General features: G+C 35.7%; 1 protein-coding gene across 2 annotated transcripts in view; it reads right to left on the bottom strand.

The window, feature by feature from the left end:
* Positions 1–1,223: 1,223 nt before the first annotated feature.
* The window catches only part of DCBLD2 (discoidin, CUB and LCCL domain containing 2), a 30,608-nt gene continuing 6,747 nt past the window's right edge, over positions 1,224–25,084 (bottom strand). Inside the window, exons 2-16 of one of the 2 annotated variants that reach the window (XM_014074989.2) lie at positions 22,838–23,065; positions 21,155–21,292; positions 19,637–19,688; positions 18,582–18,654; positions 18,165–18,298; positions 17,343–17,383; positions 13,923–14,138; positions 11,151–11,275; positions 8,693–8,840; positions 7,411–7,536; positions 6,923–7,048; positions 6,695–6,788; positions 5,724–5,773; positions 4,539–4,676; positions 1,224–3,495 (exon numbers count right to left, since the gene is read on the bottom strand). In XM_014074989.2, the coding sequence (XP_013930464.2) occupies positions 3,050–3,495; positions 4,539–4,676; positions 5,724–5,773; positions 6,695–6,788; positions 6,923–7,048; positions 7,411–7,536; positions 8,693–8,840; positions 11,151–11,275; positions 13,923–14,138; positions 17,343–17,383; positions 18,165–18,298; positions 18,582–18,654; positions 19,637–19,688; positions 21,155–21,292; positions 22,838–23,065 (2,135 nt within the window). In that variant the 3' untranslated portion in view covers positions 1,224–3,049. The remainder of the gene's footprint in view (positions 3,496–4,538; positions 4,677–5,723; positions 5,774–6,694; positions 6,789–6,922; positions 7,049–7,410; positions 7,537–8,692; positions 8,841–11,150; positions 11,276–13,922; positions 14,139–17,342; positions 17,384–18,164; positions 18,299–18,581; positions 18,655–19,636; positions 19,689–21,154; positions 21,293–22,837; positions 23,066–25,084) is intronic. The other variant, XM_014074990.2, reaches the window with a different exon arrangement.

Raw genomic sequence — 25,084 nt, 5'->3', positions numbered from 1 at the left:
GTTTTTAAATTATTCTTTTATTTTGCTTTTCTTTTTTCTTTCTTTGTAAGCCGCCCGGAGTCCTCCGGGATTGGGCGGCCTAGAAATTTAACAAACAAACAAACAAACAAATAAATAAATAAATAAGCTAAGGCTAATGGCCTGAATATATGTCATACTTCCAATTAGACACTTTATATAAATGTATGTATAATTCTAGTAAGAAATTGGAAAGCAGCCTTACAGTGGCATTTGTGATATTTTGTAGTCATTTATGGGAAATCTCACATATGCAATTTTTTTTGCATGATATGTGCACATATAGGCATTTTAATTGTCTTAGATTAAAAATCTTTTTTAAAAAATATAACTAAAATTTCAGCAGACAAGTTTCAGAAGACTCAGTATTATCTATCAAACCTAGGTTATTTTATTTCACTAGGCACTGGGAAGTTGGCTGAAATGGTTTTTCTCCTTATTTAATGACATTTGATGCCGTTTTGACATTTTAGGTAGTATAACTAAGTATATAGTTATTTTTAATGTTAATCTATTAATACTGTTAATAAATATATACAGTATAAGTAAGAATAATTATAATGAAATATTAACGCATCAATATTTGATCTGAATCATTAAATGCATCCGCACAATTCAGTTTGAAGAACTTAGATTCCAATTTCAGTCGTAAACCAAGAGTAGACATGAAATTTATAACTGATAACTGCAAAAGTCATTATCACTTAAATCTTTGAGTTACTTTCCTTGCCTTTTGTGTTTCTAGAACAATAACAGGAACAATTAAATTATATGCTATCAGCAACTGTCTCTGTTATAACCACATTCTACACCCATAGCATTCCAATATGATTTGGTGTAAAATGGCAAATAAGTCTATTAACAGCAGCATAATGGAACTTACAGGACAAGAAGTAACAAATGGAAGATCATTAAAGTGTGATACAACCTAGAATTAAGAAGAAATTTCCCGACAATGAGAACAATTAATCAGTGAAATGGCTTGCCTCCAGAAGTTGTGGGTGCTCCATCACTGAATATTTTCAAGAAGAGGATGGACAATCATTTTTATAGAGTGGTAAAAATTCTCCTGCAAGAGTAGAACAGTTAGAGTAGAAAATCTCCCACATTATATTGACACACAAATTTCTTCCGTCCATTCTGGCAGGTATTTTACTCACATGAGTTGGAAAGAATCACATAAAAGAATGAATACAAAGAATATGTGGAAGTATAAAATCTGTACATCACTTGTTCTCACACATTGAGCCCTTAGAGTACCATAGTTACAGAATAAAAATAATTTACATATAATTTGTATAAATAAAAACATGAGAATGGAGTAAGGCACAAGAGAAAATTTCTATGAAATTGAAATTAAACATCATTTTATATTACAAAGCTGTGATTGTCATGATTAAATTTACCAGTGAGCTAACTTAAGATATTGTGTATTTAGCAACACTATACATAATAGTCTTTTGACTTATACATTCACAACACATTTAAAAGTCCATAAAACTGGGCTATTGCATATTAAAGGATATTCCATTTTGTCATCATTACAGTGCTGATAAATACAGTCTAAAACAGCACTTTTTCATGTGCTTTCTTGATACATAAACATGGCAAAAAGGAAAATGCATTTGCAATGTAATACAAGTTTGTGTTCAATTCTTTTCTTTTTACATAAGGTCACTAATTAATTCAAATATATACATTTAGAGAAAGACAATTACAAGATTTAGTACCTTTAATTCTAAGCTAAACACGTAACTTTGAACTTTCAAAATGATCAGCTCACTAACAATAATTTAAATCTCAGTCTACATCAAGCAGCAGTTTCTAATTTGTTTGCCACATTTTAATGTAATTGACAACGGAATTCACAATTTAAAAGCTACCAGGGTGTTTTTCTTAAGGCATACAGGCATTTAAAAACATTTGGAAAAACAAGCTGTACATTTATAAATGTATGAAAATCCTGACCTGTATTTGTAAATGTATGCACAATATATTGATGTGCTTATTATACCTTTCAATATAAAAAAGTTCATCTTCAAGGCCTACAGTTTTATTACTATAGAAGAAAGCCACAATATGGTGGGTAGGTGGCTATTTTTTATAAACCATATTCTTAGCTGAAAAGATTACATCTGCCACTAATAAATCCTCCATAAATCTTTCAGTGGTCTAATATTAATATAACAATATTTATATTATACTTTGGATGACTTAAATCACTAATGCACCTACTCAAAATAGCCCTGCAACATAGATTGATTCTTATACCCATGTTGCACATGGAAAACCTGAGGCTGAAAAGCTACCTAGTGAATATGTAAGAGGACCAAATGTGGAAATCCATCATTTACTAGGCAAGCAAGAGAAGTATTGTCTTTGGGGAAAAAAATAGAAAGCTTTTTCAAATTCCAGCTTTAGGGAATCTACATCCAGTAAATGAAAAATACTAGATTTAGTATTTCACATGAACAGAAGAACAGTATTTAAATGAAATTACTCTCTTGAGTGACCAGAAAAGAATGATTACTATGATATGGTTTTTCTGGTACCTCTTGTTTACCAATTTATTTATAGAAATTTGTTTATTCATTGCAGAAATCAATTTCAGTTTTGTATAAATAGTTTCTAAAAATGACAGTTTTGTGTTTAGTTTGCTTTACAGTACTATGAATATCCTTATGAATTGTTAATCAGACTGTTAGTAGTATAAATGACTTCAGAAAGTAATAAAACACTATCTTTCTTTGGCCCATCAACTCTATGAAGTATCGAATTATTGTTGATGAGACTAAATGACTTATGTATTCACACTAATTAGGCACAGATTAAACTTTTCATGCCTATCCGGGAATGTAGCGCCCATCAGTAGCGAATTACAAGTTTTTCATAACCTGTACAAGAAAGCAGTAGTTGTATATTGGCCCCGCAAAAGAGCAACACACACATTGTTCTGGGCCAATAATGTCATGGTTTTCTTCAACACAACAGTCTGACCTTTTTCTCTCCTGATTTAATTTGTAGAAAACTCTTAACTTATATCTTCTTTATTGTCTGTGGAGTGTGGCATATTCTGCGGTATCTGGTATACCAATTCATTTGGAAGGCTCAGTCCTGGCATCCCCTTAGGTGTATCGTAGAGCACGTGTGTGGCTGATAATGAACTATCTGCCCTAGAAAGAAGTTTATTATAAGTTCCCACTAATGGAGGAGCTTGATTCCCTGAAGCTTTGAAGGTAGATACAGAAGCAATGCCTGGAGGAGGTGCAGGATGCCCTGACATACCCATCACTATTGGTATCGCATATTCTGGTCCGGTAACTGGGAGAGGTTCAGCGTAGGCATGATATATTTCTTGTTCTGAAGTGTTACAAGAATCCTTATCTGCATAACTTGCTTCCTTTACTTCTTCACGTTTAAAAGCTGACTTTTGATTAAGTGTGCCAACAATTCCTCCTACAAGTGGTTGTGCATACTCTGTTGAAGAGAGCCAAAAGTGAATTTCTAAACCTCTCAATACACAGAAAAAAGTCCCTACAGGATTTGAAACAGAAGATGACCAGCCTATTCACAAGGCACACTTAAAAAGATAATCTCAGAAATAGATGAGGATGACATCGAACCTGTACCTGAACCAAAATGAACTGTGTGCCATCCTTTAACTTTGAAAGGAATCAGAAACTGTGGCACTGGTTTTTAATAAAATTTCAATAACCTCAAGAATACCTATAGGGACAATACGATATTTTATTTTATAAACCCACCACCACAATACAATAAATCAGACAGATTCTTTTATCTACATGTAGTCCCTGGTTTAGGACTGGTTGCTTAGCAACCACTCAAAGATCCTCCTCAGGGATACCTATGACCCAGATTTGCAATTCCAATAGCTATCCCAACTCATGATCACATGAGCACACTTCAGGCACAGGGCAACTGGCTCACATTTATGGCTAATATAGCTTCCTGTGGTCATGCATCCATGATTTTTTTTTTCCTGTTGGAATTATTTTTTGCTGTGGCATTTACTTCTGATTTCTGACAAAAAAACACACACCCTCCAATTACGGATAAAGGATTTGCTTAACAACTGTCACATTTATTTTACGACAGCTGCAAAAAATGGAGTAACATCAGGTGAAGTCACAAGATGACCCACTTAACAACTGGCCACAACTTACAACCTTAATTCTGGGCTCAATTAATTGTAGTCAAGGGCTACCTATACTTCAAGTACACAAATATACTATATATTTTATTTACTATTTAAAAGATTTTTGGTGGGTTTAAATGGTTACTAAGATGAAACTATTAGATGAGAAGAAATATTTATTAGATTTATTTGCCACTCATCTGCACTCCATGCTAATAAATTACCTAAAAATTGTTGCCACATTAAAAAAAAAAAACAGCTAGCTCTAAAGAAAGGCTGGTTTTCCGAGCTTTCTCCAAGATGAAAAGGCATCTTTCTTTTGAAACAGCATTTGTTGAAATAAATTGTAAACTGGGGAAGGTACCTGCTGATTGACTTTGTAACACAGTAGTAGCATCTCTTGATCTAAGGCAATTAATTTCACTGCTGTTATAATGAACAGATGATTCTTCGTGGTCTACAGATTTAGCAGGAAAGAATTGCTTCATTCCTTTCCACCAACCTGCAATAAGACATTAAAAAGCAGCAGTTCTCACCAATGATTTATAAGATATATTTATGAATCAAGCTGTTTAAAACTCCATTGTAAGTATTCAATATAATAAGGACCTTTCTACGCTAATCTGGCAATTTTGTAATAGCAGGCTTATACACATATTGTGAAATCATTTAAATTTTACAAAGATCCACAGTGGTTATCACTGGGATTCTATGCTCAGTTTAATTCTTTTCCTCCTTTATCAAGGCAGCTATTTATTTATTTGATTTTTATCTCTCTATTATTTTATAAGAAACTCAAGGCAGTGAGCATACCTAGTACTCCTTCCTCCTCCTATCTTCCTCACAATTACAATCCTGTGAGGTGGTTGCTATAGTTTAAACCAAGGATGTCCAACCTTGGAACTTTTAACACTTGGTGACTTCCAACTTCCAAAATTCCCCAGCCAACAGAAGAATGGATGGAGAAAGTGATGGGGCTGGAAGAAGTGCAAAATTCAGTATTAATTAAAGAATAGAATTATTCAACTTCTTATTCACCAGCTCAGCAAGTTAGCAAGTATTAGCTATTTCTACAGCAACAAAACAAATCAGGGAAATTCAGTAAAGAGTTCATTTTTTCCTGTCTCAAGCACAAAATTCAGAAGCTGTTTCCAAATAGAAACAAAGATGGATATGTTCTGTACTTTATTGCGCTGAAAAAAAGGTTAGCTAATGTTTTTTCTTTCTTTCTTCCTGTACCAACACCTTTCTCCCCTCTTCTGCCCCTCTGCAATTTTCATATCATCTTTGTTTTAATCTGCATTTTATATCATTAAAAGTTTGAAGCCACATGACCCCTGGGCTACACAGAAGTACCTGCCTTGTTACACCATTCTACCCTGCTTCACGAGGAAAGCAATGTTAGGAAAGAAATGAGAATCAACAATGCCATTTGAAATGTTTTGTAAAGTACTCAAGTGCCTGCCCCATTCTAAATATTAACTGAAATAAATCAGAAACACATATTTGAACCTTAAAACATTACAGCAATGTTTGCATCTAAAGTTACCTGCACGATCCCAATAAGGTATATCATATGTTCCTTCTGACTTTCTTTTTCTGAAAATGATGCCAAATGAAGAAAACATCTATAATTAGTATTAACTTATTTAGGATAAATTTAAGACTATCACTGTTTGAAATATGACTTTAAAATACTTGGCTGTAATATGACATGAAGACGATTGCTTTCTTTGTGTAGTATACTATTAACATAAACAGCAGCAAAGTTGTTTATTAAAGTATGGCAATCAACCATTAAATGTATTGTTAAATACAAATCTTCTGTAATCAATTACCATTCATTCATGCCCTCGGTAAATTGCCATCCTTTCCAACAGGAGATGAAAGCAATATACAAAGCAATTTATCACCACAATTGGCCTGAACTCTACGGCTAAGGTAGACTTGAGCCTTGGTGCCTCCAGGCCTAATCTAAATGTTTCCAAAAGTTATTCTTAACTGAAGTTATTTAAGAAAAAAAATACTGCAACAAAAGAATTGTTATTATTTAAAGAGGATTATCTGAATTCATTGGGGGTGGGTGTTAATGAAACTTTTTAATTTTTCCCATTTCATCTTTAAATGCTCCCTGTGCAATCTTAGCAATCTTCCTCTGTTGTGAGCCTGCAGCTCTTCAGATATATTAATCACACAACTGTACCCAAGAATTCTTAAACTTGCAGCCACAATATATCAAGAGGACTATTCAGAGATGTGTCCTCTTGAACAGAAAAAAGGCAACCTTCCTGATCTGGTTCACCAGCATTCAATAACAGGCATCATAACCTCTACCAGAGTAGTGTAAGTGAAAATAAACCTTAGCACCACTTTTGTTGGCATTGTAGAAGCTTATAGCTTTATGTTCCACCAAATCTCCCCAAATTGGTGCTGTTCCACTATAATTTTTGAGTATGTTGTGTATGCTGTGCAAAGCTGGTATGACACAATCCTTTAGAAGCATTTATGTAACTTGGTTACCTGTTTCTCCAGTGCCAGGAGCAAACTGAGATCAAGATGAGGGTGGTAAAAACCATGACCAACACGGGTACTAGAACAGCTATCAATGCTACATCTGAAAACCATTAAGATATAGCATATGTTAAGTTCATAAACGCATTAAAAACAAACTTGATATTGAAGAGTATCAAAATATGTATTATTAATGATATGCATTATTTTAGTATGCTATCTTTTAGGTATCAGTACCTTTTGTAACACTCGGTGTTACTGTAGTATTCTTGATCTTAGGAGCAAAAGTTGTTTTACTGGTCTGCAATGGAAAATCTTTGTTGCTCCTGGGCGGTGGAGGCAATGTTGCTCTTGGAGACCGAACTTAAAACCAAAGCAAAAACTTAAATAAATACTTTGGCTTTTTAAAATCCTATTTTACTTACACAAGTATCCAGTAAAAATGCATATAGCATCCATAATATTTGGAGATATTTTCTTAGATGGACATGAAGGTATAATGACTGTTAATAACTTTCCAGTGTACAAAATAGTCGAGTTCTAATTTAGCAATTTTGTATGCAAAATCTGCATGTCCTGTTGGCTACAGAAATATACCGGTATATTAATTAATCATTTCTAGTGAATGAATTTCAGTGGCTTAAAAATAAAGTGAACCACAAAAAGGCACTATTAATGCTAGGCAATTAATAGTGCTGCAACACTATTTTTTTAGATATCAGTACCTTTGGTTACACTTGGAGTTAACATAGTGTTCTTGACCTCAGGGGTGAAGGTTGTTTTATCAATCTGCAAAGAAAAGTCATTGTTGCTCCTGGGTGGTGGAGGTAATGATGGTCTTGGAGCCCGAACTTAAATAGAAGCAAAATCTTGAGATGACGTCATTAATTTAAAATGTAACAAGTATCTTTGTTTTATATAATTTTACTTTTTTTCAAAATATCTGTCAGGAGTACTAGTGACTAAATGTGAATAATTCTCACTATTCTCCTAATATGTAAAATATGAATGTCCAGGACCAGTCAGTAACCCAATGAAAAAGAAACAAGTAATTTAGCATATTAGCATAATGGAACATGGGACTTACCGTAACAGCTCCTTCCCCTCTCTTGAATATGTAGAATCAATATTTTAATGCTCACTGGGAAACAAGCAGCTTTCACCCAGTTTTAGTAGATAAGCAGAATGCTCCAGCAAAAAAGGAGACAAGAAATCAAACTCCTAACATTTAAGCTATTCCCTATCGATAATAGGAGTTGAAATACTCTCTCTGACATAGAAAAAAGGAGAGGGGGTCTCTGGATCAGAGGAAACACAGAGGGAGTGGGGAGGAGAGGGGACCCCTCCAGGACTATCTTCCAGATTCAGTTGTAAAAATCCAGGTGATTGATTGATTGATTGAGTTTAATGGTTGCTCATCTGATAAAATGTGAGATAACCCTAGTCCTGCTCTTGCCAGAAATCCAAACGCACACCCAATGTTGTTTCTATTTTATACCTTGGTCTGAATCCCAACTGAAAGGGATCCAGATGATTTGCTTAATTCAAGGTCCTCTGAAGCTGCTCTGGAGCACCTTCATAACGATCTTCCCCCAAAAGGGAACATTAGATACTAGACAAAAAACGCCAGTATAGGGAGTCCAGCGATACAGAAGCAAGATGGCTTCTTGAGGAAAATCAAGGCTTGTTGACTAATCTCAACAAGCAATTCTTGCTCCTTCCACAGTCCTTAGGTCAGGACTGAGTACTAGAACCAATAAGAAAAAAAAATCTTCAGTATGTTAGGGGCTGGACTAGCTACTCTTTTTCTGACAAAAGTAAGTAGACCAGCAAAAACCAGGACACTGCAACTAGGCAGAATGGTTCAGAGCTATATGGTGGTTGTGAGGGTTAAAATTATGTTCCTACCTACTGAATGAAGGACAGTAACAAGGTTCCCCCCCCCCTTTTCTTTCATTAGAAAATTGTACATTTTATAAGGAATGTATCAAATGCCACTTTACTTACCAATATTAAATTGACATCCCAGCAATTCTACTTTCATTGCAAGTTTTTGATGCCATTTCAAAGGGTTTATTCTAACAAAGCGAGCAATAATCGGTGGAATGAAATTATTGCGAACTTCCTGATAATAGCCTGTGTTGCCTTGAAATACCTAGAAAAAAAAGATCATATAATATGTAGTACAAGATTTGCCCTGTGGTTCCATTTTCTTTTTTTTTAAGTGTTTCATTTTCAAATTCAAAAGATAATTATGATTATCTCTTATGATTTCATAGCAGGCATTTAGTTCTCAAAGCACTGATGAAATATTTATTAATGCAAATTCAATGAAGCAATCATTAAAAACCAGTAATGTTTAAAGTGCTTATTGTTATATTAGGCAGGCTAAAAGGGTGCAAGAGGAGAAATAAAGAAATTGAGACTAGACAGGATTATTATATAAACACAATGCATATGTTCTCAAGATTCAAGGCTGAGAAAAAGACTACAAAAAGTTGATTATCAGAGCAAGAGATACAGGGTTTAAAACCTCAAGGTGAATATAAATATGGTTAGATTTGATCATGGTTTATCATTGTTTAATAACAGCAGCTTTCTCAGCTCCAATAAAGCAGCTCATCTGAGCCCTGTTCTTGAATGTTCTGCTGTTAAACTCACAGATTCTGTGTCCAAATGTACAGAAAAATTAACTGCCACACCTAATATGGTCACACTACATCAGAAACCCATAATATGTACCATTATTTAAATAACATTATCTGACTCAGACCTGATTAATTCTTGAAGGTCTAGAAATGCTCTGTATTGCAAATTTTAAAAAATCCTTGAAAAAGGCAATGGCAAACCACTTCCATTCTGTAGCCAAAAAAACTGTATAGAGATGTTCATGAAGTCATCAAGAATCAAGCTCAGCTCAGATTTCTCTTTTTACTATTCTTCAACTAATATCTTAGAAATTGCTAGATAATCTCAGACAAACACATTTAAACATTATTACTATGAAAGTTACAATGATTACTTACCGTTATCAAGTTTAATGTAGCAAAGTTTAAATATACCCCCTTCTTCCTCTTTATTTAGAGCTACCAAGTCCAGAAGAGGGCAGTCAAAAGTTAGAATTAGTATCAGCATCAGATTTTTTTTTCTGACCTCATTTGGTGTCCAATACTCCATGAAATCAAGTCAAAAATTAAGATTTCCAACAAAACTCATTAACAGCTGTCATTTTCATAACACAGATTTAGTTAAGGTTTGGCCCCTCAGGTTAGCTTTGTTAGCATGACTAGTATAACAGACATTGTTAAGCAACATGCAACTCTTTTCAATAGACAATTGCTCTGTGGAGATATGAAAGTTATGGCAAAAGTGTGATCCACTCTGAAGGTTTTCTGGAATAAGGATATTCATGTACAAAATCTAATGTTGTCTGAATTTGCCACTAAAATAATGTAGAGGGAAACTAACAGATTTTGTCAACTCTTTCCACTAAAGCATTTTATCGATTAAGAATAAGGCAGAGTGTGACCCGACAAAAGCGCGAACGTCATAAGCGCGCCAACAAAACCGCGGGGCTAAAACCGCGATGTCAAAAGCGCGTTGACAACAGCGCGCCAACAACAGCGCGCCGACAGAAGCGCAATTTAAGTTAAGGTAAGGTTTAGGGTTAGGTTTAGGGTTAGGTTTAGGGTTAGGTTTAGGATTAGGGTTAGGGTTAGGTTTAGGGTTAGGTTACAGCGCGCTTCTGTCGGCGCGCTGTTGTCGGTGCGTTTCAGGGCTCATTCGTCGCTCCTTCATCGCGCGGTTTTGTCACCGCAGTTTAGTCAGGCGTGCTTTTGTCGTTCGCGCATTTGTGGTGGAACCAAGGCAGAGATGAAGAAACCCACTAAACAAACCTTCAAATTCTTCAAAAGAGGTGATTCAGATCCCTTTGAGAATATACACAGAGCCTGCCTTTTATCATTAAACCAGTTGCATCTTTTTCATGTTTGTGCAACTGCCTCATAAGGTGTTCCACATGTGCTGCATGTACACATTTTGCTTCTTTTAAAAGGATTTCACCAACTCTAAATATTACTACATCTCTAACTAATATTCATCCAATTCCAAGCTTTTACAGTCCTATCCAGCCATAATTTTTCTACTATGTCTGCCTTTTTAATTGCAGTGTGTGATTTCTGTGGCTAATCTTCCATCAATCTAAGATTAAGTACATTGAATATAAAATACTTTTTTTATTTTTCTATACGAGTACCTTGACACACAGACAAAGAATTAGTACCACCGTGATTCAAATGAAACAAAATGTGTTCAATTTCAGAATTTACAAATAAGTTTCCAATAACTATATTTCAATCTCTCTATGGTCAATGAATATAAGTAACGTCATATTAAAGGTTCTAAAACAGTTCTTCAATATCATTTCAAAAACACACAATGATTTCCTGTGATATATTAATCTCACCTTATCTCTCTCAACACCAGGTTCTCTGTATACTGTCCACTTCTGTCCTTCGTTGCTATACAGAATCCTATAAGCAGAGACATAATAATGGTACTCTGCTAAGGTGCTGCCAGTTGTAATGATACCTGTGAATCAGAAGGTCCCCTTTATAATAAACAAATATAAAATATAAATGTGTATGTATTGTGTATGTGTGTGTGTTTAAAGACAGACAGACTGACTGACTGACTGACTGACTGACTCTGGGACATTCTAAGTATATCTTCTATACAGTAGAAAAAAAGTTCTTGCTCCTAATTCATAAGTCATATGATACTGTAAAGCAGCCTCAGAATAATCTCCTTATTAAATCCTTTCAGAGCGTTGTTATCCATGAGCTGGACTCAACTGGATTCAGATTACATTTCAGTCAAACTGTTTATGGCTAAAACAGTTGCCCAAATATTATATGGGATACAATTTGGCTCTAGAGAGGTAGCAACTCTTAACTAATCTCCTATGGCTGATGGATTTTATGTTTATTATTTTTTAAGGGATGCTACATTCGTATTCCAGGGGGCCAAATGTTTTCATCAAATCATACAATTGTGCAAAACGTTTAAATTATTCATGATAATGAATTGCTGCACCAAATTATTTCTCTTTTCCTACTGTCAAGGCCAGTCAAAGACCTAAATGATGACATTTATTTTGATTTGGTGATATGGTCAGCTATGTTAAATATAAATAGATAGTGCATCTAGAATTCTCTCTTACTTTCTGTCAAATTAATTTCCATTTTTATTTCTTTTATTCATTAAATATGAAACTCAGTCAAGTAAACATTTAAAGATGTATCACAAATATTATTAACTGGCATTGATGGTTGATATGGGTTGCTGCCAATGTCCTATCGACCAAGTAAATATACAAAGAAGATCTTCACCTTCTCGTTTTCGACAGCTTTTTCCACTTCGTGTTCCCATGACTTTTATGATACAGGTACGTCGTATTTTTTACATAATATCCAGTGGATGATGATGATTACTATTATATACTTTATTCATTAAACATGAAACTCAGCTGCCAGCATCCTAGGTATCAACCAAGTATCTTCTAAAAATATATGATGTTCCTAGTAGGATTTTTTGCAGTTTCACTGGTGTTATTGCAGGAAACTGCAATTTCTTGAAGTGCCCCAATGACAGTGGGTATTACTGTTACATGCTTCATCCATAGCTGTGTAGGTTCGATGGCCAGGTCACGATATTTTATTATTTTTTCTAGTTCTAGTATTTTCTCTACCATCTCCTGGTACAGCGATATCAATAAACTGTACACTTTGGCCCTCAACAACCGTGATATCTGGCGTGTTTTGTTCCAAATGATACTCCATCTGAAAGTCCCACAAGATCTTCACCTTCTCATTTTTGATAACTTTTTCACTTTATGTTCCCATCACTTTCTGGATACAGGTAAATCATATTTTTTACATAATGACCAGTGGATTAATTTAGCAACTCGGTCATGTCTAGCTTTGTAATCAGTTTGTGCGATTTTGCTGCATTCACATGCAGCAATTGTATTTGTATTTTGTATTTTTGTATTTATTAATATTTGTATGCCGCCCTTTATCCCAAGGGGACTCAGGGCGGCTCACAGTTCAAGGGGAGGGGGAGACAAACCGAGTTACATATAGGACAATACATCATTAAAAGCACAACATTCATACAATTCAGGTACGGTGAAGGTCTTTAGCCCCAGGCCTGTCGGGACAGCCAGGTTTTAAGTGCTATGCGGAAGGTCTGGAGGGTGGTGAGGGTACGAATCTCCACGGGGAGTTCGTTCCATAGGGTCGGAGCTGCCACAGAGAAGGCTCTCCTCCGCGTAGTTGCCAGTCGACATTGACTGGCTGATGGAACTCGGAGGAGGCCTAACCTGTGGGATCTAATTGGTCGAGTGGAGGTAATTGGCAGTAGGCGGTCTCTCAAGTACCCAGATCCAATACCATGAAGGGCTTTATAGGTGACAACTAGCACCTTGAAGCGTATCCGGAGATCAACAGGTAGCCAGTGCAGCTCGCGGAGGATAGGTGTTATGTGGGTGAAACGAGGTGCACCCACAATCGCTCGTGCGGCCGCATTCTGGACTAGCTGAAGTCGCCGAATACTCTTCAAGGGCAGCCCCATGTAGAGCACATTGCAGTATTCCAGCCTAGAGGTCACAAGGGCACGAGTGACTGTTGTGAGAGCAATAACTTTGTTATTGCAAAGTTGGCACTTTGGGTTGTCAGTGGATTTTTGTATCTTTGTTTTCATGGCATTAGTTTGTAGTGCTTGTCTTGAGCAGCCAGTATTAAACCTTCCGTTTCTTTCTTGATAGTTCCCATCTTAAGTCATGTCCATGTCAAGTTGTCATCACATTTTCTTTCAATGTTTTTCAAGTGCTGTCCATGCAAAGCTTTGGTTTTCTATCTATTTAATCTATCATCCAGCTGTTTTTCCTTATATTCTGCCTTTGTTTCTGTTGTTTTTATGCTGTTCTCCGTTTTCACAGCCTGCAGCAATTTTTATGTACTTTGGTTCACATACAGTAATCATTCAAACTTTCTTTTTCTTTTTCTACATTTTGATAGATTTGCAATAGCTCCCTGCCCCCTATTTTTCTTGGCAGGTACAACCTGTCGATGTCGCTTGGTGGATGTAAAGTATGGTACATATTCAAAAGTACTTTGAAATATTGAAGTATTATTATTATTATCTTCCATTAAATAAATATTTTCTACTTACTTACCTGTTATTCGTTGTTCTTTGTTTAGATCTATTTGCAACCACTGATACTCATCATTAGTAAAAGCTGCCCAAGAGTGTCCAGGCCTTTTCAACCTGGCTCTTTCTGGCTTCCAAGTGCTTGGTTGACCCAGCTGCTCAGGCCATTCTAAAAATGAGGATGCATTAATTTGTGAATCAGCAATTACTCCAGATTCCATTCCAAGTGTCCCATAACAACCTAAACACAGACAGAAACAAAAAGAGCAATCAGTAGATTAAAGGAATTTGGCAACTATATTGTATCTACACCTGAATATTCAATATAGAAGAAGAGACATATGCAGTGCATTCAGAAAGTATTCAGACCTCCTTTCACTTTTGTCAATTTTGTTATGCTCCAGCTGGATATCTATTTTTTTGTCTAATATACACATAGTACTTCATTATGACAAAGTGAAAACACAATTTAATGTCTGTAAATTCATTAAAATGGAAAAAAATTAAATATCATATTGGCATAAATATTCAGAACCTTTGCAACAACAAATGAAATTTTGCTCTGGTGCCTCCCATTCTTCTTGATCATTGCTGACATGTTTCTATACCTTGGAGTCCACCTGTGGTAAATTAAATTGATTGGACATGATTTGGATAGGTACATGCCTCTCTATATAAGGCATAACAACTGACAATGCATATTGTAAAAGAGCAAAAGCCATGAGGTCAAAGGAACTGCCTGAAGAGCACAGAGACAAGATTATTACAAGGAACAGATCTGGTAAAGGCTATAATAAAATTTCTGCTGCACTGAAGGTTCCTAAGAACACATTGGCCTTCATAATTCATAAATAGAAGAAGTTTGGGACAACCAGGACTCTTCCAGGAGTTGGTCAAACTGAGCCATTGAGGGAGAAGGGTCTTAGTAAGAGAAGTGACTAAGAACCTGATGGTCACTGACAGCTCCAGAGATCCTGCGTGGAGATGGAACAGAGTTTCAGAAGGACAACACAGGAGTGGCTTAGAGGAAACTCTTTGAATGTCCTGGAATGGCCCAGGCAGAGCCCTGACTATTGGACATTTCTGGAGGGACCTGAAAACAGCTGTCCACCAACCAACTTGAGAGGATTTTCAGGTAAGAATGGAAGAAAATCCTCCAATCCAGGTGTGTAAAGCTTGTAGTGTCATACCCAAAAAGAATTGAGGCTGTAATTGCTACCAAAGATGCTTCAACAAACAGGGACGTGCAGTCACTAGAGGCAAGGGAGGCGGGGCCTCACCAGTCTCATCAGGGAAAGGAAATAATTTTAAATAATTTTTTAAAAATAATTAAAGCCAGGGTAGTTGCTACCAGATTTCAAGTCACAGTGGCTTGGTGTCTGCTCTCAGTGTTAACTAGGAGGAGGCCAGAGAACTTTTAAAAGTTAAGAAAGAGTTAAAAAGCAAAAAATTCCATATGCAAAAGAGGCACTGATTCTCCCGCCTCCTGATCGGGGAGCAGCGAATCATCCCTTATGAGCACGCTTACGTTGAGCACGCTTACGTTGGGCGGACAAGAGGAGAGTTGAGAGAGTTTCCACAGCTAGAAAAGGTATGTGGATCGGACGGAGGGAGGTGGGGATTCAAATTTATTGTGATTAAATATGTAATTTTTTTATTGTGGAGTATATATGTGTGTGTTTCTTTCTTCACAGCGGTCCGGTGGGGTCGGAGGAGGCGGGGGGCGAGGCGGCGGAGCGCGGAGGCGGCAGGGACGTTCTCGCCGCTGTGTCCCAACAGGCTAGGTGTCTCGCATTTATGTCTGCCATAAAGGCGAGACGCCTGGCCTGTTGGACACAGTGCTGGCGGGGGGAGGAATGGGCTGGGTGGGGAGGATGAGTGGGGAGGACGAGGAGGAGGAGGAGAAGAGAGGTGAGTCCAGGCAGGGAGCAGGTCAGGCCGGGGGGGGGGGGTGGGCTGGCTGGCTGCAGGCCGGGGCAGCGGGATTGTTCGTTGGAGGAGATGGGCCAGGAACTGGAGAAGCCGGCGGATCGCTCGGAAGCCACGCCGTGCCCTTTCCATGGAGGCTCCAGTCCGAGCGATCCGCCGGCTTCTCCAGTTCCTGGCCCAGCGCCTCCTTGCAGAAGCAGCTGCCGCACAGCAAAGCGGCCCAAGGTGGCAGGAACGCCCCGCCGGGCGAAGGAGGGGCGGTGGCGGTGGCAGCGGCTGCTTTAAGTGCTGCCTTGTCTCAGAGCCGGGAGACCGCAGAGAAGCTTCGCTCCGCTTCTCGCTCAGCCTTCGCCCAGAGGCGATCCAGGACTTCCAGCGGTGGAGCCTGGAGAAGCAGCAGCTGCAGGCCGGGTCGCCCGCTGCCCCGGCAGCGGGCGGGTGGCAGCGGCGGGGTACTTTGCATCACGGGAGCCGCCAAGCACCTTTGCTGCAGACCCGGGCGCTTGGCGGCTCCCGCGATGCAAATCCCCCCCCACCGAGGCCGACCACTGCCCCGCTGAGCTGCTTCGCCAAACTCTGGGAAGGAACTCCGCTGGAGCTGGCGAGTCTTTGAAGAGATGTCCAGCTCACCAGGCATAAACCTCACCGCACGTCACTGTCAACAAAGTACTGAGTAAAGGGTCTGAATACTTATTTCAGTTTTTTATTTTTAATAAAGTTGCAGATTTCTAAAATTATGTTTTCACTTTTCATTAGTGTGGATTAAGTGTAGATTAATGAGAAAAAATGAATTTCAACAGCTGTAGAATCTGGCTGCAGCATAACAAAATTGACAAAAAGTGAAGAGGGCCTGAATATTTTCTGAATGCACAGTACATATTTAAATACAATTAATAAGTCATTATATGCTTGCATAGAAAATGTATCTATTTGTTGCACATTTTATAATTACTAATGTAATTATAAAGAAGATGGATTCTATGTAGAGGTGGTATTCAGCAGGTTCTGACCAGTTCTGGAGAACCGGTAGCGGAAATTTTGAGTAGTTCGGAGAACCAGTAAATAGCACCTCTGACTGGCCCCGCCTCCATCTTTCTCTGCCTCTCGAGTCCCAGCTGATCAGGAGGGAATGGGGATTTTGCAGTAACCTTCCTCTGGAGTGGGGTGGGAATGGAGATTTTACGGTATCCTTCCTCTGCCACGCCTACCAAGTCATATCCATCAAGTCATGCCATACCCACAGAACTGGTAGTAAAAAAAATTGAATCCCACCACTGATTCTATGCCATTTTTGTTCATAACAAATATTAGAAACAAAAGTTAATAATTTTATATAATTACAAGACCATGTGTTTAGGGAATCAGTAATTCCTACAATAACAGGAGACAATCTCCTTTTGCCCCAAGTTTGAAATGATAATGAAAGACTTGAAGGAGGGGGGAACAAAATGAAGAAGAAATATAGACCTGAATAAAGTCTGGATCTCATTAAACACCAAGAGGCATGAAGGCTTACCACTGGTTTTAAAAGTGAAGAGCCCTGAAGACAGAGGACCTCTGTGTAAAAAACAAATCACAAATCTGTATTTTACTATCAACATATTTAAAGTTTTTCCTTTATTTCTTTCTATATGTTTATTAAAATACTCCTCAAAAATGCAACATTTTTGCAATATATCATTTTGCATGATTGTTTAGCATATTAGCAGACTATTTCTAAATACGATCCACACTCTAAGTCTTCACATTCAAAATAATACAAGGAAAAGCAGACCTCTAGACAAATCTGCCACTTTAAAAAATGTGGATACTTAGATTAGCCCACTTCCCATTGAGACCAACAGTTTAGAAAGCTTCTCAGTGAAAAACTATTTTACTTGTGTAGTTCTTGAAGTCAAAATACTTGGCAACATTTAATAACATGTGAAAGTTAAAAAAAAGATGTAAATTCCTTGTAATCCATAATGCAAAATATTTCTAATAGACCCTTCAATTCTCTGAAACATATTAAAATTCTTTCATATTTTATTTCTCTTTCTTAAAAATACTGTCCTTCTTAAAAAGGCTGTTAAGATGCTTCTTAACTCATTGTTTTAAGAATTAAAAATATTTACTAGTCAACATTTTAGCCATACTCTATTAATCAATGGCATCAATTTAATGAAAAACATATTCTGATACTATTAAAACATGTTTTAAAGCCTTCAACAAGGCCTTTTAGTCTGCACTTTGTAATAATTTGTAAAAATATTTAAAATACTGATCTGCGTTTAATGTTTCAGAGCTTAAATTTATATGCACGTCAAATGCAATGATTTTTAAGAAAACATATACTTACACTTTTGATGTCACATTGTTAGCCAGAGAGCTTTCATAATATGGAATACCTTTGCTGATTACAACATTAATTTGGCCTCCAAGGATGTTGGATACCACTCCTGCATGTACACCAGCCATGCAAAGGGAAGATGACTTGGAAAGAAGAAGGATTTGAAATCATGCATTAATTCACAATATTTCACCATTTTTGGTAAAGTATTATTAACATTCAGTCAGTTCAGACTGTTAGTTGGACATTGTGAAGTTGATGATTTCTGGCAAACTGATTTATTCTGATTCCTATAATATGCTCTGATGTTTTAGGTGATTTGTATTTTGATATTAAATATTGCTAGCCATCCAGAGCAACTAAGGTGAAATGGGTGATTATAAAAATTGACTAAATAATCTAAAAATCACAATGAATGTTACTTACATCTCTATAGCCATGAGGTATAGTCCCATAAATTTCAGCAAAAGGAAGCACGCACCCAGCTGGACAATATTTGCTAAGGGGAAAAAGACAGATATTTTTATAATGTGTAATCAGAATATTCTGTGCTGAAATTCTTAACCATTAATAAACTTGATTAAGTAAGTATAATTATTGAAACAAATCAAGTCTAGAGATTCAAATGGAAGGCATACATTCCTGAAAAAAGTACTATTCAAAAATAAACTATACTGCCATGACTTTGCAAATAATTGGTCTGAAAATATTTTGAATGCAACATTGGGAATTAAGTCTTATTATTGAACAATATATGATTGACAAGACAAATAAATAAATAATATATACCGTAAAATGAATAAATCAATTAGTAAAAGTTAAGTATTTTTGGGAAGAGTTATACATTGTAAAAGCATTTAATAACAACATTCTGACTATTGCAAACAAATAGAGTTTATAAACTAACATCTGAAAATCACTGCATATTTATTGTTATATGAGCTATGTTACTGTATGTTACACTATAAAGCTCAGTTTATACTTTAAAATTACTTAGAAAAGTTAATATGTTAATAGTTCAATCCTCTTTAAGTTTATTCTGAAATAAATCAACAATTGGTTTACTTTCAGGTCAGTAGATAGAGGACTGCAGTCAAAATCTTTAGAATTTTAGAGTTTGTAAATTTTTGATTTTTTAAAATCATAATGAACCAAAGTAATAATGAATCTTGATCTTAACAATAAAAAACTGAAATACCAAGTACTACTTCTGAAACAGATATTTAGTAGTGGGGAATATTATGAAACAATTCATGCTAAACATATCAATAAGACATACACGAAAATGTCCCAGTCGATTGAATAAAATTATTTTCAGTCAACTATATGTCATAGAATTATAGTCAAAAGTCTATTGATACGTCCACATAACTGCTTTTTCTCCCGATGAAATATTTTGTTCGAAGAAGAGAAAAAGTGGCTAGTTCACAGGTGATCTGATCCTAATTTATTGTCAGAATATTAGAAAAAAACAAATTTACCTGAATTCTGGCTCAGAAAAGTGACTTGCAGTATCTAAACATGTTATCAAATCTAGGAAAAATTATAGCAAAAGAAAAATTATTAAATAGCAAAATATTTTAAACAGTGAAATGTTTTAAAATTCCATATTGAAAACTAGTGAATCATTAGTCATTTTAATGCATCATGCTTATTTTGGTTTCCTCTTAATAAATTAGGATCTCAAGGAACTAGTGCTATTCTTTCTTAGCTATAATAAGCTACATGTCATGGGTTAGGAATTAGGCACATTGTTTCTATCAGCTGAAATCTCTCTTTGTTGATTAATTCCAAAAAAGACTTAGCAGAACCAAGAGATGTACCAACAAAAAAAGCCAAAAAGAGAAGCATCAGATGTAATACACAGGATAAGTTGAGTTATATCTTGCTCAAACATCATCAACATAGTTGATATGACAGTTGAGAGGAGTCCGTAGTGATTACCACCACACTAATGCAATAGAAATTCCAAATATAATTTTTCTTATCCATGAAGTATTTTGTGATTTAGGTTTCGTGTTGGTACAAATAACAAAGTCAGAACTTATGTCATGATGCCATGAAGCATTAATTTTTGTCACCGAGGTTCTCCAGTGCCTGAAGTGAATTTCAGCCCTTTGGTTGTTAATTTGGCACTCTAAATATGAAAACTAAAGGCAATTATTAACCAATACATCAATACATCAACTTATTTTGGAGTGGTCCAAAAGAAGTTAACTGAATTTCAAATGATTTGCAAATTAGTTTAGACTGTATGCAATAATGATCTGTCTGCAACTAGAGAAGTGGGGAAAAATGACTGAAGAGTAGAAAAATATGTTATTCCCATAGATTATTCCTAAGGAATGCTATCCTCGACCCTAACCTTCAAAAAATGTGTTTCTGATGCCTGCTATAATAAAAACACTAAGCATCAAATCAGAAACTCTATGACTATTTGACCTGGAATTTATTTATTATTTATTTATTATCAAAATTTATATGTCGCCCAATCCCGAAGAACTCCGGGAGGCTTACAAAAAAGAAGAAGAAAAAAAGAGAAAAGAGAAAAAAAGAGAAAAAAAAGACAGTTTAAAATCACAAAACCACATGCATTCATTCTAATCGGGGCTGGACCTCAACAATGAGGTCAACAGCCCCAGGCCTGCCAGAACAGCCAGGTTTTTACAGCTTTCCTGAAGGCCATGAGAGTGGGTATGGTCCGGATCACTGAGGGTAGTTGATTCCAATGAGAATGTATATTGTGGCTACAAACTAAAACAATTTATTTTAATCACCTTGAATTAATATATTCTAGTCATATTTGTGTGTATTTTAAGCTTAATATCTTTAGATTATCCTGTCAAATGTGGTTTTATGAATGTCTTTGCTTAATTCTTTATACATTACTTATCAGAAACTGGGTAATAGGAAATTACCTATTATGGTAAGATTTATATGATTATTAAACAGAAATAGATGTGTAGTCTGCTAAAATATTGCTAAATTAGATACTATACCTGGTTTATCAGTTGTTGAATATGAAGCAAGGAACCCATGTCCATAAAAATGAACGTCACTCATGAACTGTACTGTAACTTCATTACTCTTTGATTCATTTAATTTGTCCACCTGAAGGCCCAAACCACAGTATTTTCCTAGAGTAGATACAATAGACTTAACACATACGTAAATGTAGTATTAAATGTCTCATCATTTAGTAGAACTATAGGTTTAATCTACACTAAATGTAACAGCTGCATAAATTGAACAATAATGAAATACAAATTGAAAAAGATGTTTCTCCTTTTCCCTTAAGGCAGGTTTTTGAGAATCATTCAGAAATTCAGAGGTACCAGAGACATAGAGAGGTATAGTTTTTTCAACATTTCCAAGTTTTTATTTAGCATCAAACCACTTATGACTTAAACATTTTATCAAATATATTGTTTAGTCTTTCCAAGGATTGATTTCCTAACCTGGAAACACTTTCTAAGCTAGGGAGAGAAATAGAGTATGTGTGTTGTATTTGTATCATTAATTTTAATAAGGGTTCTATGAATTTATTCTGAAGAACTTGTCATAATGAAACTTCCTATAAAAGGAAATTAAACATACTTTCAGTGCAGTGTCATTATAGCTCTCCTTAAGATTCAGCACAGTTATCTCCAAGAATCAGTTTTAATTTTAACTCCCCTTACTTAAATCATAATATATGCTAAAAATGTACCCTGCCAAAAGAGCAAGTTATTACTAATGACTTTTATTTCAAAACTTCAAGAAACAAGTGCGGTTAATTTTAGTGTGACCGTAAGATTTCTAAACAAGATAAGAAAAGCAAATAAAGTATGGCTTATAAAATTCATCAATCATATGATTTGGTTGGTTTTCAAGCTTGAACACTCTTTTGCTTGGGTTTCTTTCTAAATACCAAATTTAATCTCATTCTATTCAGTTTTTGGCCACTGCTAGACAGGCAGATAGATAAAATTTTGTTCCCTTGTATTATTTCTTTTTTAACATTTCATTGAGTTAGGAATTCATTTTTAGCAGACTAAGATCTTTTATGTAATCATACTAGAATAAGCTGTATGTGAAGAGAACAAAAGTAGAGAATTATTTGGGCCTGTAAACTACTTGTAAATTGGGATTGAAAGATCTTTGCCATTAAAGAATTCAAGTTTTGTTTTTGTTTTAGAGTAAATCACTTCTCGTATAACACGGAAGAATCAAAAACTTGCTCTATATAGTTTTATAACAAATACTTTATACCAAGTAATGAATCAAAATAGTGCTGTACTCAATACATACATGTCTTTTTAAATGCTTTTTATTGAACTAAATAATCAATATAACTATTAAAAGTGCAGAATGTATAAATAAAAATAAAATAAAAACAAGCAAAAAAGAAATAAACCAGGGACTCTGTAATTTTAAAAACAAATATAAATATGTTAAACTTTCATTTGTACAAGGCTAATTAGGAAAAAGGACACTGTAGCGAAGAAATATGATAGTAAATTTTTTTCTTGGTCCAGAGTTTTTCAAAACTTCCTCAACTTTGTGTTATCACAAAATCAAGTAACATTTTGCTTTGCTTATAGTCAAATTATTTACAGAAATTGGGCAGAGAAAAAAGAAATGTTTTCTACTCTTAAGTATATGTAAACATGTATTAATACTAGAAAGAAACATGCTCTTACCTATTTCTGTTCTTGTAGGTCCAATTCCATTATAAATCCTCACATAATTAAAATGACAAGAATCTGAATCATCAATATCAAAATCCCCAAATTTGAGCTGAACTCTCTGGTCAGGCTTTACTCGAATTTCCCATTCACACACTGTGCTATTGGGATAGGCATGTGGATAATTAATTGATGTAAATGTTCCACTTTCAGGACCTAAGACAGTATATCCACATCCATCACCTGCAAAACAAAAATTCATCTGTAAAGCTGCTTTCTCACACCTAGAAGAATATGTATCTGCTTCAAGGGTAGACTACAAACTAAATGTGTTATATGTTGGTGTATTATAACTATGGATTTAATTATAATCTTTTGGATCTAGCTACACATCCTAAATCTAATCTTGATTTTCTTTATTAATGTGAAATCTGAGATCTTATGACAGATTTTATATATGCATATAATTAAAGTAAAATAAATGTTATAGTAACTTTGATAATCACAGCCCACATTAGAAGGTAGGCTTACAAAAAGCTCTTTATAAAAAATCAGAATTCCTTGAAGTCTAACAGTTAAAAACACCAACTGCCTTTAAGCAGGCCTTGAACAAACAGTGCTTTAGAATGGGTTCAGCTATTTCTGGTATGATAACGGATACTGAATATTTAAGGTAAGGTAAAGGTTTCACCCGCACATATGTCCTAGTCGTTCCCGACTCTAGGGGGAGGTGCTCATCTCTGTTTCAAAGCTGAAGAGCCAGCACTGTCTGAAGACGTCTCTGTGGTCATGTAGCCAGCATGAGTAAATGCTGAAGGCATACAAACACTGTTATGTTCCCACCAAAGGTGCTTCCTATTTTTCTACTTGCAGTTTTACATGCTTTAGAACTACTAGGTTGGCAGAAGCTGGGACAAGTAACAGGAGCTCACTCCATTACACAGTGCTAGGGATTCAAACCACCAAACTGCCGACCTTTCTGATCGACAAGCTCAGAATCTTAGCCACTGAACCATTGTGTCCCACCAGTAAATGGTTATGTGCTCAGTAATATATCTGGGGGGGGGGGGAATTGAGAAAGGGGTAACTGTAATGTCTAAAATTTCCCTTCTTTAATCTGAACTGTGTATTCATTGAATAGAAAATCACAGTCAGGAATATGGTTCCATATTGATGAATAGCTCTTCCTCACCTGTTACAATTCAGTTCCTTATAACACAATGTACATCACAGTATAATATGAACAAGTAATTATGGCAAAGATACATAGCACTGGGACTGATGTGAATAAGCAGGCTGCGCCCTCTGCTACTGAGAAGAATCATATGTCAGTTTCATGACAGGGGAATTTTAAGCTCTCATTCCCTAAGAATGTATAAAATACCAGTCAAACATAATATTGATTTTACTTTCATCAAAAACCTATTAAATATTTTTTTTTAAAAATTAATGTACTAAAAAATGGACTGTTTATATTGTTTTATTAAGTCTGAGATAGCAATGAGCTCTTTGCATAAAGAATTTTACTGCTAATGCAAAACAGATGAGAGAACAACACAGACATCCCTCATTTACTCCCATGGACTTTAATGTGTTTGAATAAAAAGTACATACAGTATAATATTTCCTCATATTCAAGCAAACAATTTGAAATCTACATAATGTCTGAGAGCATAAACCAATTTTGGCGTCTCCTGCTTTGTTCAGAAATTTCCATCATCTTCAGCTAGTACAAATAACATTTAGAGACTGTTACACGTTTCCACCCTTATTTTATATGATACCCTGCATATTGTTTTCCATACTACTGAAGATTTAGAACTGACAGAAATATTAAATATTCAACAGAACAATGTATTTGTCCATGAAACTAACCAAGATCCAAAAAAAAGTGCAGAACCAGAAGTCAGGAGGTGGTATTATTGGGCTGCTCTATTGCCCTAGCACACTCACTGAGTTGTTATTTGCTAACTTTTGCAAATACCTTGGGGATGTTTTATATACTAAGTATTTCAGAATCTGCATGTATGTCCATATTAAAACATATTTTATCTCAGAAGTTTTTTAAAAATGTGATTTTGAAATTTAGAGAGCCTGACCCAGCTTATTAAATTAATCACTAATTTATTTAAGCATTAGCATGTTTTAATATATATAATATATTTGTATTATTTATCAGCACAAATCTCTCTCTCTCTCTCTCTCTCTCTCTCTCTCTCTCTCTCTCTCTCTCACACACACACACACACACACACACACACA

Source organism: Thamnophis sirtalis, unplaced genomic scaffold (assembly GCF_051295495.1).
Source record: "Thamnophis sirtalis isolate CommonGarterSnake01/CBP01778 unplaced genomic scaffold, rThaSir2_p1.2 scaffold_8, whole genome shotgun sequence".
NCBI lineage: Eukaryota > Metazoa > Chordata > Lepidosauria > Squamata > Natricidae > Thamnophis > Thamnophis sirtalis.
This window is presented reverse-complemented; position numbering and strand designations above follow the sequence as displayed.